At 55.4% G+C, this 14,159-nt stretch overlaps 2 protein-coding genes across 4 annotated transcripts in view; one reads left to right on the forward strand and one right to left on the reverse strand.

Annotated features, from left to right (window-relative positions):
• Rfx2 (regulatory factor X2) overlaps positions 1 to 1,194 on the reverse strand; it is a 121,046-nt gene extending 119,852 nt beyond the window's left edge. For 2 of the 3 annotated variants that reach the window (XM_021245288.2, XM_021245284.2), the window contains exon 1: positions 1,060 to 1,194. The gene's annotated coding sequence lies outside the window, so the exon portion shown is untranslated. Of the gene's footprint in view, positions 1 to 969 lie in introns of all 3 variants that reach the window. The other variant, XM_087201328.1, reaches the window with a different exon arrangement.
• LOC101712836 (long-chain-fatty-acid--CoA ligase ACSBG2-like) lies at positions 237 to 14,159 on the forward strand. The gene is given in 14 exon segments (XM_087201337.1): positions 237 to 410; positions 892 to 1,111; positions 3,452 to 3,540; positions 4,012 to 4,132; positions 4,761 to 4,803; positions 4,880 to 5,052; positions 5,143 to 5,349; positions 8,373 to 8,554; positions 8,642 to 8,875; positions 11,747 to 11,796; positions 11,799 to 11,963; positions 12,147 to 12,286; positions 12,491 to 12,737; positions 13,378 to 14,159. Coding segments are annotated over 14 exon segments (2,031 nt in total). The 5' UTR covers positions 237 to 339; the 3' UTR covers positions 13,467 to 14,159.

Raw genomic sequence — 14,159 nt, forward strand, 5'->3', positions numbered from 1 at the left:
TTCCAGCTCCTCTAGGCGGGAACCAGGCAGCATGCTGGGTGGGAGATGGGCATAGAAGGGGCTAGAAAACAACACTATCCTCCACTTTACCCCATTCCCTTCTATGCTCCCCCTGTCCTTCCAGCCCAGCCCCAGTGACCTTTATCACCTTACTCCCTCTCCCAACAGGCTCCTGCCTCCCGTCCAAGCCTTCCCTAACCACCCCATGACTAGGTGGGAATCCTCCTCCTCCTGGCCAGTCACCTCCTACTCTTCACATGCTGGACCGCTATTAGGGTGACTATCTGTCACCTGCAAACTGGATGTCCCTGTGGCGGTGAGACAGGAAGCAAAGGCACTATGGATACCATGCCCTCGGATGGGAGTCAGAGCTCATCAAAAGGCAGCGTTCTGCACTCAGAGAACCAGAGGTCGGGCATCCCTGGGTCCCTGGGTGGGAGAACCCTCGAGACTGGGGCAGAGTGGGCTCAGCCATTGCTGGAACCCTTGAGGTACCACTGTCCCTTCAGGGCAGGTCGTCCGGGAGAGGGCAGACGGGAGGGAACGTGTCCCTCTGCGTGGCCGGGATCTGGGGACATGGGTTGCAGGTGAGCAGCGTTGCCAGAGGCGTCTGGGCCCTGCGGTTCCGTGCCTGAACTCTGCTTGCTGGAGGTGACTCCTGATCGCCTCTCCCAGGGCAACGCGTCTGTCACCTGTCCCTGTTCTCTGCACTTCCCTGCGCGTCTCCATCTTCCCCCTTTGTCACCTGCTTCCTCTCGCTCTCCGACCCCAGGTCTCTCCCTGTCCCCACCAGGGCCACCCCTCTGTGCCCCTCTCCCCGTCCCTGTCTCGTTCCAGTCCCCCCCCACCATGGGTCCCGGTAGGCGCTGATCCCCACCCCCACCCCGGCAGCTACTGGACCACAGAGCGAGCCGGCGAGGTGAGGCTACGGCTGGGCAGGAACTCGAGTGACCAGGAGACGCCGCTCACCGTGCACGACATGGTCATGCACTTGGCCGTAAAGTACGCCAACTACATCGCGCTCGGCACCAAGCGCAGGAACCACTGGCACCTGCTCACCTACGGCGAGTACTATGAACTGTGTCGCCGCGCTGCCAAGGGCTTCCTCAAGGTACCGCTCGAGCGGCCTGCGCCTGCGCCTCTCCGGGGACGCTCCTGCGCCTGCGCGCCTTTCGGGGTTCTTTCCCGCTCACCTCCTGCGCCTGCGCACTTCTGTGGCCGTCCTCTCCTGCGCCTGCGTGGGTCTCGTTTTCAGTGTCCACCCCCCCCTTCCCGCTCCGGTGCCGTGCTCATCTTTGTGCGCCTGCGCGTACTCCCCGCTTCCCGGCCCTCCCTCCCGTTTAAACTCCTGTGTAGCACTGCCTTCTTACGGCGCTGCGTATCCTATCTGTTCTTCACGATTCCTGAGAACCAGATTTAGAGGTGGAACTTGTGTGTTCATGGGTTCGAATCCCAGCCCTGCTGTAAGCCACGGGTTCTTGTACAAATTACTTTGCCTCTCTGCTGCTCAGTTTCCCCATATGTAAGAGAGTTTTGCATATAAAATAAGTATAATGTATAAAACACATGCTTTACATGATACATATATAAAATAAATTGTTACTATGATACATATCTGTAAATGTACAATGTTTAAAACGTATCTGAAATGTATCTGCTGTTTACATATTAATCTCATACATTTGATACTTTTCTGGGTTGTTTTTTTTTGGTATCTGGGATCAAACTCAGGACCTTGTGCATGCGAGGCAGGCAGCAGAACCACTGAGCTAAATCCCTGGCTTTTGATACTTGCATAATACATTTAGTATAACATGTTATGTATAAGTTAAATAACAAATAGATAAATAAATTATATTGACAAAAACATATTATTTGCAAATAAATATAAGTGCTATCAACAAATTATTCATATTTAAGACCACTTAGCTTGCAGATTTGCAGCAAGGACTCGGTGGTTGACCCAGTCAGACAGCTCTGCAATTTGGTCATTTGAGACAGAGCCTTGCTATGTAGCCCAGGCTGGCCTCAAACTCACAGCAATCCTCCTGCCTCAGCCTCCTGAGTGCTGGGATGACTGGAGTGCACCTCCATGCCCAGCTTGGTGTCATTCTTACACGGTGATGGCCTCTTTTTCTTTTCTGATGGCACATCCATAGTGAGGTGCTCAGAACCCACACCCCTCTTTTCTCCTCCTGTCACAGCTCCTTGACCCTCCTCCACCCAGGGGCTGGCGGTGTGGCTCAGTGGCACAGCACTTGCCTAGCATATTCAAGGCCCTGGGTTCAGTCCCTACCACTGCGAAATAAAAAACTTCGCCCAGCCTTCACTGCTACCTGGGAGCATGTTCACTGTCTAGGCGGTCAGCTCCAGGAGGGCAGGAAGCTGGGCCTGCCTTATTCTACTACAGCTCCTGCTCTGGTGTTTGTGAACTGAATGAATGCCCATTTTTCAGATTAGTATAGGGAATAAGAGACCTCAGATGACTTGCCCAGTCAAAATAAATAAACCTGTCATGCCAGCACTCAGGAGGCTGAGGCAGGAGGATCACCAAGAGTTCAAGGCCAGCCTGGGCTACATAGTGGGTCCTTTTCTCAACAATAACAATAAACATGTAAGATCTTTGAGACAGTAATGTAACCCGGAGGAAAATAAAGTGTGTGGCGGGGCAGCCCGTGTGGCTGGAGCAGTGGAAGCGAGGGGCAGAGAGGGAGAAGGGGAGGCAGGGGGGAGACGGGCAGGCCAGAGTTCTGTGGGCTGCAGGGAGGACCTGGGCTTTGGCCCAGGGAGCTGGGAGCCGTGGGGGGCTGAGGGCAGAGGGGGAGGATCTGATGCGGTGCTGCGGCTGTGGAGACGAGGTGGGGCACTGGGGTGGAGCAGGTGGAGTCGTGCAGACTCAAAGGGTGGAGGGCCATGGACTGACGGGAACAACTGTAGTGGAGGGAGCTGACTTGGGGGTTGGAGGGGAGTGACGTAAGCAGCTTCATCGGGGTCTGTTGGGGCTGAGACACCTGTTGGGTGAGCAAACAGCAGGTGGGTAGTTGTATATGACAGTACAGAGTGGAAGGGAGAGATGGCCCCTGAATTCAGATCACTTCTGCCAGCGACAAGCAAGTGGGGGCTAGATGTGCACCATCCTGGATGGTCAGGGTCACACAAACACGTGTGGGAACGAACTGGAGTTCCCGGGATGCTTTTTGAGACAGGGTCTCGCTATGGAGCCCAGGCTGGCTTGGAACTTGCAGTGATCCTCCTGCCTCAGCCTCCCAAGTGCTGGGATTACAGGATTGTGACACCGTGCCCAGCCCAAGATTTTATCTAATAAAAATGAAAAAAAAATTTTAATATACCACAGACCAGAGGGAAGCCAGGGTTCTCACCCCAGCTGAAGGCAGGATGGGGCGGTGGTGGCCAAGTCCCTCTGTCCCTCATAAGGGTGTCCCTCTGGCAGCTGGGCCTGGAGCGCTTTCACGCCATGGGCATCCTGGGACTCAACTCAGAGGAGTGAGTGATCGCCAACATCGGGGCCATCATGGCAGGGTAAGGAGAGTCTGTCTCCCCAAAGCATGCCAAGGCAGGATGCCTCCAGCCTGGCCCTTTTGGAGATAGTTGGAGTCTCATTGCTGAGTCCCCAGGGCAGGCGCTGAGCCCAATCCAGTTTAGTCTTCTCAGTGGGATTCATCCCTAGCCCAGGCCTGAGCACACTCAGTTCACCCTTCTCCCTAGACATTGGTTCCCCCAGTGAACTCCTATACATCTAGTGAAGCCCAGCCCCCTTACCCTCTTCTCCAGAAGGCCCTTCCAGTCCTCAAGATTCCCCAGCACTGAGCACTCCCTCCACCTGTCCAGATCATGGGGGAAGCCTTCTGGGCAGGACCCAGACCCCAGATGTCCCTGAGCCCCACCTTCAAACAGGGCACACTGTGGGTGTCCGGTTGTTGGGGACTCCTGAGCCTCTCAGTTTCCAGAAGCACTCGCTGCAGGCCTTGAGCTCCTGGATTCTGCTTTCAGAGGCTTCTCTGTCGGCATCTTGTCCACTGCCACCCCGAAAGCCTGCCAGATCATTGCCAAGAACTCTGAGATAAACGTGTTGGTGGTGGACACTGATAAACAGCTTCAGAAGATCGTCCAGGTGAGAGACACTCAGGCCGAGGAGACAAGAGGGCACAGCACAGCCAAGGCAGGGACCACACCTCACAGAGAAAAGAAGAGCTGAGCGTGGTGCTGCACACCTGTCATCCTAGTACTCAGGAGGCTGAGGCAGGAGGATCACTGAGAGTTTGAGGCCAGCCTGGGCTCCATAGTGAGACCTTGTCTCAAAAACAAACCAAAAAACCCTTCAAAATGGTCAAACATGGTTCAATTGTGTGTTTTACCCCATTAGGAAGAACCTTGTGGTGGTGCCCATCTGTAATCCCTGTGGTCTGGAAGGCTGAAGCAAGAAGGTCCCAAGTTCAAGCCCAGCCTGCACACCTTAGTGACTTAGCAAGACGGGGGAAGAAACGACACTGGGTAGAAGGCTTCGGGCAGGGGCATTGCAAGTCTGAACCCAGCTCGGGCAACTCATTGAGGCCCAATCTCCAGATAAAATTTATAAAGAGCCTGGGGTGTAGCTCGGTGGTGAGCACTTGCTCAGGACACGCAAAGTCCTGGGCTCCATTCCCAGCACTGAAAACAAACAAAAAGGATTAGGGTCCCCTTGCCACCTCGGCCCGGTTCCCCGCAGTCCACGTTGAGCGCCTCGTGTCCTCCGGATCCAGGGCTCCCTGAAGCACCTCAAGGTGATCGTGCAGTACTCGATATGTGCAGCCCCACTGGGCCCCCGGCCGGAGCCAAGGCCACTGGGACCCGGGGGCTTCCAGTTCAGCTCTGTCCCCAGGCCCACTCCTGGCCTCTCGGCAGTGGCAAAGTTTCCTGGATCTTGGCAGTGACATCTCAGATGAGACACTGGACCACGTCATCGACTCCCAGAAGCCCAATCAGTGCTGCACCTTGGTCAACAGCCTGGGGGCCACAGGTCCCCCCAAAGTCATAATGCTCAGCCACGACAATGTGAACGTCCCACCGGGTCGGGGGTGACTGGCCCTGCTCTGTCCCCAGCTGGCGGTGCAGAGGCTGCAGCTGACCACTGGGTCCCTGCAGATCACCTGGACCACGGCAGCCACCGTGCAGAGCCTGTGCTACAAGTGTCCCCCCGCCAGGCAGGAGGTGCTGGTGAGCTACCTGCCGCTCAGCTACATCTGCGCTCAGATCTTCCACATGTGGCTGGCCATCGCCGTGGGGGCTGCATTCTACTTCTCCCCCCAGGAGGCCAAGAGCCTGGGTGAGGCCCCGCACCCACCTGGCGCTGTGAGTACCGCCAGAGCCGGTGCTTACTCCACAACAGGAATCCCCACCCTGCACTCCACTGGCTGTGCAGTCTCCTTTCGTTCCTGTCTGGGCCTCAGTTTCCCCATCTGTGAGGCAAAGCAGGTGAAACAGATGTGAACTGTTACCCTGGGACGGCATGCAGTGCCCCCCCCACCACTAGGGGCTGACTTTTCTCATTGCTGAAATACCTGACACCCACGATTTAAGGAAGAGATGTTTATTGATTGATTGATAGTTTTTAAATTTTATTATTCATTTATTTATTTATTTTGAGACAGGGTGTGGCCTTGAACTCACTATGTAGCTCAGGCTGGTCTTGATCCTGGTGATCCTCCTGCCTCAGCCTCCCAAGTGCTGGGGTTGCAGGTGTGAGCCACCACACCCGGTGAGGAAAGCTTTATGCTGGTGCAGTTAGAGTCCATGGTTGGCTGGCTCCAAGGCAGAAACAGGAAGGCAGAGGGGCCTGTCGGAGGAAAAGCTGCTCACACCATGGCTGTCAGGAAGCAGAGACGGAAGCGTGGTGCTGGGGAGACAGTGCCTTTCCTCAAACAGTCCCAGTAACCCTGACAGCAGGTCAGCAGTGGCGCCCTCTAGTGCAGTCACCTTCTACATGCGCCACCTCTGAGCACACGAGGCCTTGAGGGAACGTCTGTATCCAAACCCCAACAAGGGGAAACGGCAAATGCAGGGAAGCTAAATGGAGCCATTAAAAGCAGACTGGACACGAGTCAGGCATCTGTGGAAAGCTGTGCAGGTACCACAGTGTGGTCCACACACTGGCACAGCTCTCAGCCTTCAGAGGAAGGAATTAGCTGGCTGTGGCACTTATCTACCATCCCAGCACTCTGGGAAGCTGAGGCAGGAGGATCGTAAATTCCAGCTCTGCCTGGGCAATTTAGCAAGTGAGAGAGATGCTGTCTCAAAATAAAAAAATACAAAAAGGGCTGGGATGGAGTTCAATGTGAAGACCCTGGGGTTCCATCTGTAGTACTAAAAAAAAAGAAAGAAAGAAATTGAAAAGAAAAAAACAAATAAAGCCCTGGCACTGCTACAGCCTGGATGGACTTTGAGGCTGCGCTGCTCAGGGAGCTGCGGCAGACACAGGAGGACACGCAGCGCAGGGCCCCACCCCCAGGAGGCCCAGTGTGGTCAGATCCACAGGGACAGGAAGGAGGACGGTGCCAGGCTGGGGGCGGGGGGCGGTCAGCGCTTCCTGGGACAGAGCTCAGCTGGGGAGGTGGAAAGTCCTGGAGGTGGGCGGCGGGGCCGGCACAGCCGAGGGATGCACTCGATGCTGCTGAACTGTACAGCTGGAAATGGTTAAGGTTAACCAGGTGGGGTGATGCATGTCTACAGTCCCAGCTACTGGGGAGGCTGAAGCAGGAGGATCATTGAGCCCAGGAATTCAACACCACCCTGGGCCACATAACAAGACCCTGTCTCAAAACAACAACAGCAGGGGCTGGGGATTTAGCTCAGTGCTTCCGGGGCCTGCCTGACAAGCGCAAGGTCCCAAGTTCGATCCCCAGTACCAAAAAAAAAAAATCAAAACATCAGCAGCAAAGCAATTTAACACGATGAATTTTTTTGTTGCTTGAGTTTACTACCAAAAAATTAGCACCCAGGACAACAACCTACATGGTAAAACCACAGTCACACACAGGGATCACTCTGAATGTAGAAAGTCACGAGCTGCCTGTTGAGCAGGAATAGTCACAGTGAGTGCTTGCTTCTGATTTTTTTTTTTTTTTTTGGTACTGGGGATCGAACTCGGGTCCTTCCACTTTCGAGGCAAGCAGCGGAACCACTGAGCTAAATCCCTGGCCCTGCTTCTGATCATTTAACAGCCCGTCATTCCAGAGGCCAGGTAGTAGAGAACTCGGGCTTCCCGAGTTGTATAGGCATTAGGAAGAGAAGAACTTCCGCAAAGGTCTCATTGAAAAAAATAAAAAAGGCCATGGGGCTGGGGTGCATCTTGGAGGTGAGCACTTGTCTGGCTTGGGTGAGGGCCTGGGTTCCCTCTGCAGTGCCACAAAATTTTTAAAAAGCCAAAATTTTACAGACATGAATGTGTTAGAAATTCACATCATTTTCACGTGGCATGAAACAGTATTCTTTTTTTGGTGCTGGGGACGAACCCAGGGCCTTTGCACATGCTAGGCAAGCACTCACCAGAGCTGCACTATATGGCCTCCGTTGACCTCAAATTCACAGTGATCCTCCTGCCTTAGCCTCCCAAGTACTAGGATTATAGGTTTGTGCCCACCACCGTTGATTTTTTTGGCATCTAATTCAAATTTTTTCTTTTTAATTGACATAGAACACATTTACGGAATACAGAGTGCGTCTGATACACATGTACAATGCTCAGTGAGAAGTCAGGGCAGTTAGCACTTCCATCTCCTTACACATGGAGCCTTAGTTTGTAAAGAGCCTGTGCACAAGCCCCTCACAGCCGAGAGCTTGAGGAGCACAGGCCGTTGGGGGAGCTCCAAGCACAGCCTGCTCTCTGTCCTTGCTTACCGGTATTTTGGTTGGGATCGTTGCGGGATCCCTTCTGGTAACAGCGACACAACCAGACTTGATTCCACCCACTTCCTTCCCTGTCTCTCACTTTGTGCTTTGTGTGGCTTTGTCTCTGTGTCCTTCTCTCCCTCTGTCTCACTGTGTTCTTCCTCCCTCTTTTTCCCTCCCCTCCTTTCTCCCCCTTTCCCCTTTTCTCTGCTTCTTTTTGTCTCTTTCTGTCTCGTTCTTCCTCTTCCCCTCTCTCCACTGTTTCTCTTCATCTCTCTCTTCCCCTCTGTCCCCCTCTGTCCCCCATGCCTTCACCTCCCCTTCTCTCCTGCCCCCCGGAGCTGTGGGACAGGCTGGGCACGGACCCCTGAGCTGAGCTGGCCATGTAGTGTGGCTGCCCGCCCTGCATCTCTCCGGGTGGCGGGGGACCCCGTGCAGCCCCGCTGGTCACCATACCCCGACCCTGCGTCCCACTGTCTGGCCTGCAGGGTTACCTGACGGACCTGCTGCGGGAGGTGCAGCCCACCACGTTCGCAGGCACCCCGTGGATGTGGGACAGGGTGATGGATGGGCTCAGGACCAGGCAGCTGGCGGCCACGGCACTGTGCAGGCGCGTGGACGCCTGGGCCATGGACGTGGGGCTGAACACCAACAAGAAGCGCATGTTCGGGTGAGGCCGGGCCGGGGGACTGGGCGGCGTGGCGGGGAGTCCCCAGGCCACGTGGCCATGCTGGGCCTTTGCGTTCTGTTTCGCAAGGGACCTGCATTCTTCGCTGAGCTTCCGCCTGGCCAAGAAGCTGACCTTCAGCCGCGCTCGCAAGCTGCTGGGCCTGGGCCGCTGCAAACAGTTCTTCAGCATGGGCGCAGGGCTGCCCAGGGCCACGCTGGACATCTTCCTCAGCCTCGACGTCCCTATGTACGAGCTCTACGGGCTGTCCGAGTGCACAGGCGTCCACACGCTCGCCACCCGCCAGGACTTCCGGCTGCTGAGGTGGGCAGGGCCCAGGGTGGGAGGGACAGCAGGGCGGGGCCAGCCATCAGGGACCCTCCGTCCTCACCTGGGTGCAACCATCACCCCGCCTGGCTGTTCCCCAGGGGCAAAGGGCCCAGAGCGCGTGACAGGGAACCTCTGTGGGAACAACCAGAAGCCCTTTTGGATCAGTGTTTGGATTTGCAAAAGGATTTTGACGGAAGGACAATTATTTGGACACCGTGGTTTTTCTTGTGAGAACCACTGTATTGATTTATCTGCTGCTAGCTGGGCATGGAGGCCCAAGGCGGTAACCTCAACACTCTGGAGGCTGAGGCAGGAGGATCACTGTGAGTTTGAGGCCAGTCTGGACTACATAGTGAGACCCTGCCTCAAAAACAGAAACAAAAACAAAAAAAACTCCAAAAAAACAAACAAAAAAACCCACCCCATAACTTTATCTGCTGCTGTGTGCAAAGGATCTGCCACTAAGAGTGTAAGGTAACAAACATTTTGCTTTTTTTTTTTTGGTAACGGGGATCAAACTCGGGTCCTTGCGCTTGCACAGCAGGTGGTGAAACCACTGAGCTAAATTCCCGGCCCTTTTTTTTTTTTTTAATGGTACTAGGGATGGAACCCAGGGCCTTCACACCGAGCTACATCCCTAGCCCTTTTCAAATTTTTTTTTCTGGTACCAGGGATCGAACTTGGGACCTTGTGCTTGCAGGAACCACTGAGCTAAATCCCCAGCCCTTCAATATATATATATTTTTGGTACCAGGGATCGAACTTGGATCCTTCCTTGCACTTGCCCAGCAGGGGGCAAAACCACTGAGCTAAATCCCCAGCCCTCAATATTTTTTTTTTTTTTTAAGAGACAAGGTCTTGCTAAGTCTCTAACTTGCCCAGGCTGGGCTCAAACTTGCAACCCTCCTGCCTCAGCCTCCCAGAGTACTGGCATGACAGGCCTGTGCCACTATGCCCAGCCTAACATTTTCATTTAACTAGGGGCCTTATTTGATCTGATGCCTAAGTTAGGATACAATGTCATCACCCACTAAGAGCACTAAGGCTAAGACTACAGATTATCGGCCAAGGTCAATGATGTCATCCATGGACCTGTTACTATGGAGTCAATATTACCTAAGCGACTATCCTTGCAATCTTATTGGTTGATTATAGTTTTGACCCACATTGTACCCATCCCTCGTGACTTTGCCCTATAAAACTTCTTTTCAGAAGTGTGCTTGTTTGCAACCCATCCAGGACCCCTCCGGTCTCCCAGGAGCTATTCTTATTTCCCACTCCTATTCCCCAATCCATTTTCCTACTCTTAAAAAAAAGAAAAGGATATCATGTCAGAAGTGACACTTGGTCATTTGCCACACCTGATGAATCACGAAGGTCAGCCTTGTTCGGGGCAGGGCAGGGGCTACACAAGGCTGTGGATTTGGCAGGCACCATTCATACCTTCCGCGTCTCGTCAGGCCAGTGGAGGAGAGGTGGTCTCCCATCTGCAGGTGTATGTTACTGTACTTAACCCCAGGGGCTCATGCAAGTGAGGCAAGCACTCTACCACTGAGCTTCTCCCCCAGCCCTTCTTGTTCTGAGACAGGGTCTCACTAAGTAATTTAGTTGCCCAGGCTGGGCTCAAACTCATGATCCTCCTGCTTCAGCCTCCAGAGGGCCGGTAGGTATGTCAGGCATGGGCCGCTCTGCCTGGCAAGGAGAGGTTTTGAGTGGGGATTTCCAGGCAGCTCACTGGCTGGCAGAAGTCCTAATGTGCCAGTCCTCTGTTGGGGCTAACTTGCACGTTAGTTCATCAGGGTGTCGGGGTTGAGGCCCTGACCTCGGCTGCTCATACAGGCCTGCAGGGACACTCTGTGGTTTGGCCTGGACCGTGCCCTGTGCTGCCTCCAGTAGCCTCCTGACAGCTCTTCAGGGTCTTAGTCCTAATCAGTCATTTCTGTCACTGGACTTGCAAGTGGCAGCCTTCTCACTGAGTCCTCATTTGCCACAGAAAGACAGCCAGGGCTCTCTGGGATCTGTAATAAGGACACTAATCCTGTCACAGGGGCTTCACCCTCCTGACTCATCTGACCCCTGATCCCCTCCCAAAGGATTAAAGACCCGGTTTAGGAATCTTTAATTTGGGCCAGAGCATCCTGCATCCTATGTGTTGGCCGGGGTCAGGTTTTCTGTACTGAGGATTGAACCCAGACCCTTCGCAGTGAGCTCCATCCGCAGCCTTTTTTATTTTTATTTTATTTTAGTTTTTTGGTACCAGGGATCGAACTCGGGTCCTTGCGCTTGCACAGGAGGCGGCGAAACCACTGAGCTAAATCCCTGGCCCACCTTTTTTATTTTTTGAGACACGGTTTTGCTAAGTTGCTGAGTTGCCCAGACCATGCTCAAACCTGCAGTCCCCCTGCCTCAGTCTCCCAGAATGCTGGGACGACAGGCGTGCGCCACCATGGCTGACGCGGGGCCAGTTTTCGGCCCCCCATCCCTGTCTCCAGACAGCTCAGGAAAAAGCAGGGCTGGTGTGTGGGGTCCTGGGGTCCCAGGACACAGTCCAGGCCCCTGTGCCCTCTGCTCTGTCCCCTGACAGCAGTCTGTTTCCCCAAAAAGTGTCACCCTGTGCCCACGCTGGCGTGTGGGCCCAGGTGGCCAAGGGCCAGGTGTGCTGCATCCATGTCTGCCCTGTGCTTGGCTCCGACCTGAGCCCAGCCAGGCGCTTGTCTTGTCACCTGTGGGTTCATGTCCTGTGGGAGCTGAGGGGAATCCAGGAACACTTAGGGCACGAGCGGCTTTGCGGGAACTTGGGGCGGGGGCGTCCCTACCCTGGTGGAGAGCATCTGGCTGAGTCTCAGGGCCCCCTCCTGCCCCCAGCTGTGGGAAGGGGCTTCTCAACATCTGCACCAAGGTGAAGGAGGAAGATGAGGAGGGATTGGGAGCATCAGCATCTGGGGCCGGAACATCTTCATGGGGTATCTCAGCAACAACAAGGGCACCATGAAGAAGACAGACTGCTACGGCTGGCTGCGCACGGGGGACCTGGGCTTCTTGGATGTCGACAACTTTCTCTACATCAGGGGCAACATCAAGGGTGAGCAAAAGAGGGCTGGGGCCCACATGGCTGCTGTGGACAGCAGCGCAGGTTGAACACAGTACAAGGCCAAGTGAGGGCTCCAGTCCAACGAGGAGGAAGGGACCCCTTTACGACAGTGTTCCCCACCCCGGCCCCACCCTGGCCCCCATAAGCAGCAACACATCCCCTTCCTGCATGCAGACATCATCACGCTGAGTTCAGGGAAGATGATCAACCTGAACCCCATCGAGGAGCGGGTGAAGACCTACATCCCCACTGTCCGCTACGTCATGGTGATGGGCCAGGGCGCCCCCTACCTGTGTGCCCTCCTCACGCTGAAGGTGTGCGGGCTGCCTTGGGCCTCGTGGCCTGGACACTGGGGGTTGGATGGGAGGGAACCGAGGCTCGGAGAGGAGGGGTGACCTGGTCGACTGGGGGTGGGAATTGTCCCCACCTGAGGGGCCTGCGGGCTCTGGGAGCCTGCATAGGGTGCTGGGGTGGGGACAGAGGCAGCACCGGCTGCCCTGACCCTGAGCCCTCCGCAGTACCAGGTGAACTGGGAGGCCGGGGAGCCCCGCATGGCGCTGAGCAGCGAGACCGTGGAGCTGTGCCGGGGCCTGGGGAGCCAGGCCACCAGGCTGATGGACATTGCCCACAATGACGACCCCATCATTGCCGAGTTCATCAGCAAAGGCATGGAGGCCGTGAACGCCAAGGCAACCTCAGAGAGCGCCAGGGTCGTCAAGTGGGCCTTGCTGGACACGGACTTCTCAGTGAGCAGCGGGGAGCTTGGTGAGTGGCGAGGGGGCCTGGTCAGTCAATTGCTCCCTGCTCAGCGTCGCCCGGCTGTCCTTGTTCAGCAAAACACATTCAGTTCCACTGCACACAGGTCGCAGGGCCGAGACCCTAGCTCTTTCCTCTCTCCTGGAAGACGTGCTGCCCACCACGATCCCCCCAGATTCCACCCTGATTTTGGGCTACGAGGCCCCTATATGCTAGTGTCAAAGGAGTCTAAAACCCTGACCTCCGGGATGGGGCCTCACTCCTGTGACCGGTACGTTTTGTTTTGTTTTTGAGATGAGCTCTTGCTGTGTAGCCCAGCCTGGCCTCAAACTTGCAGCAATCCTGCCTCAGCCTCCTGAGTGCTAGGATGACAGGCCAGTGTCACCACGAGTGCCATCACACCAGGCACCCATGCTTTTCGTCCACTATCTCATACAGTGAAGGCTGCTGTGCCTGAAGTGGTCGCTGTGGCAGGTGGGAATTGTTGGGGTGTTCTGGCATGGGCTATGGCCCCCAGTTCCCTTCCGCTGGTTCCTAGGCAAATCTCCAGCCACCCTGGTCCCTCTGGACCCCTGACATGGACTCAGCCCCTGAGGACTTGGGCTCCGAGCTCCTGTGTGGCCCGCTAAGGACTCCTCCCATCACCCAGGAGTCACCTCAAGACGAAAGAGGGCGGCTGTGGTGAAGATATATCAAGCAGAGATCGAGAGCTTGTACAAGGATGCGCGGAGTCTCTAGGGACCAGGGAAGGCCCCTGCGGCTCTGCCCCTCATACAGGCCGGCTGTGCCCCTGTACGATGTCAAGGGACCCGTTCCTAGAGGGCTGCAGTTAAAAGGAACAAGCTCCTCTCTGGGCTCCGCCTTCAAGTAGAAAAGAATAATAAAATCGGTTCCCTAGAGTGGGCTCCTCAGCCCCCGGGGCTGTCCGCTCCCAGGGACCCTACGGGAGGCTGGGGGACACCTGTGGTTGTCCCAGCTGGGCCGCTGCTGGCACGGAGAGGGCGGAAGCCAGGGGCACTGCTCAGCACCCCACAGTGCCCAGGATGCCTGAGACTGCCCAGCGGGTCCTGAATTCACACCACCCCTGCCCTGGCTGTGTGCTGAGGGCCATGGTGAGATAGACCCGTGGGCTTCTCCTCCCACCTGGAGAAACACACGCACACTTTCACATGAGAAGGGCAGAGCCTCGGGGCCCTCCTTAGGATGGCACCGGAGCGTCCCTCAGCTTGGTGCAATCACCCTGAGACAGAGGAAGAAGGGGGTGCCGAGATCAGCCCCCCGGGTAGTGGGGAACCCGGGTTCAAGGGTTTCATGTGCTACATTCATCAGAATCACTTAGGAGACTCAGGGTTCAAACTAAACCCCACTCAGCACCCAACTGATAGAAAAGACACAGAAATTAAAAAAAAAAAAAAAGACAAGACACAGAAA

Source organism: Heterocephalus glaber, unplaced genomic scaffold (assembly GCF_053883595.1).
Source record: "Heterocephalus glaber isolate CG9 unplaced genomic scaffold, H.glaber_assembly_v1.0 deba00001760, whole genome shotgun sequence".
Classification (NCBI taxonomy): Eukaryota; Metazoa; Chordata; class Mammalia; order Rodentia; family Bathyergidae; genus Heterocephalus; species Heterocephalus glaber.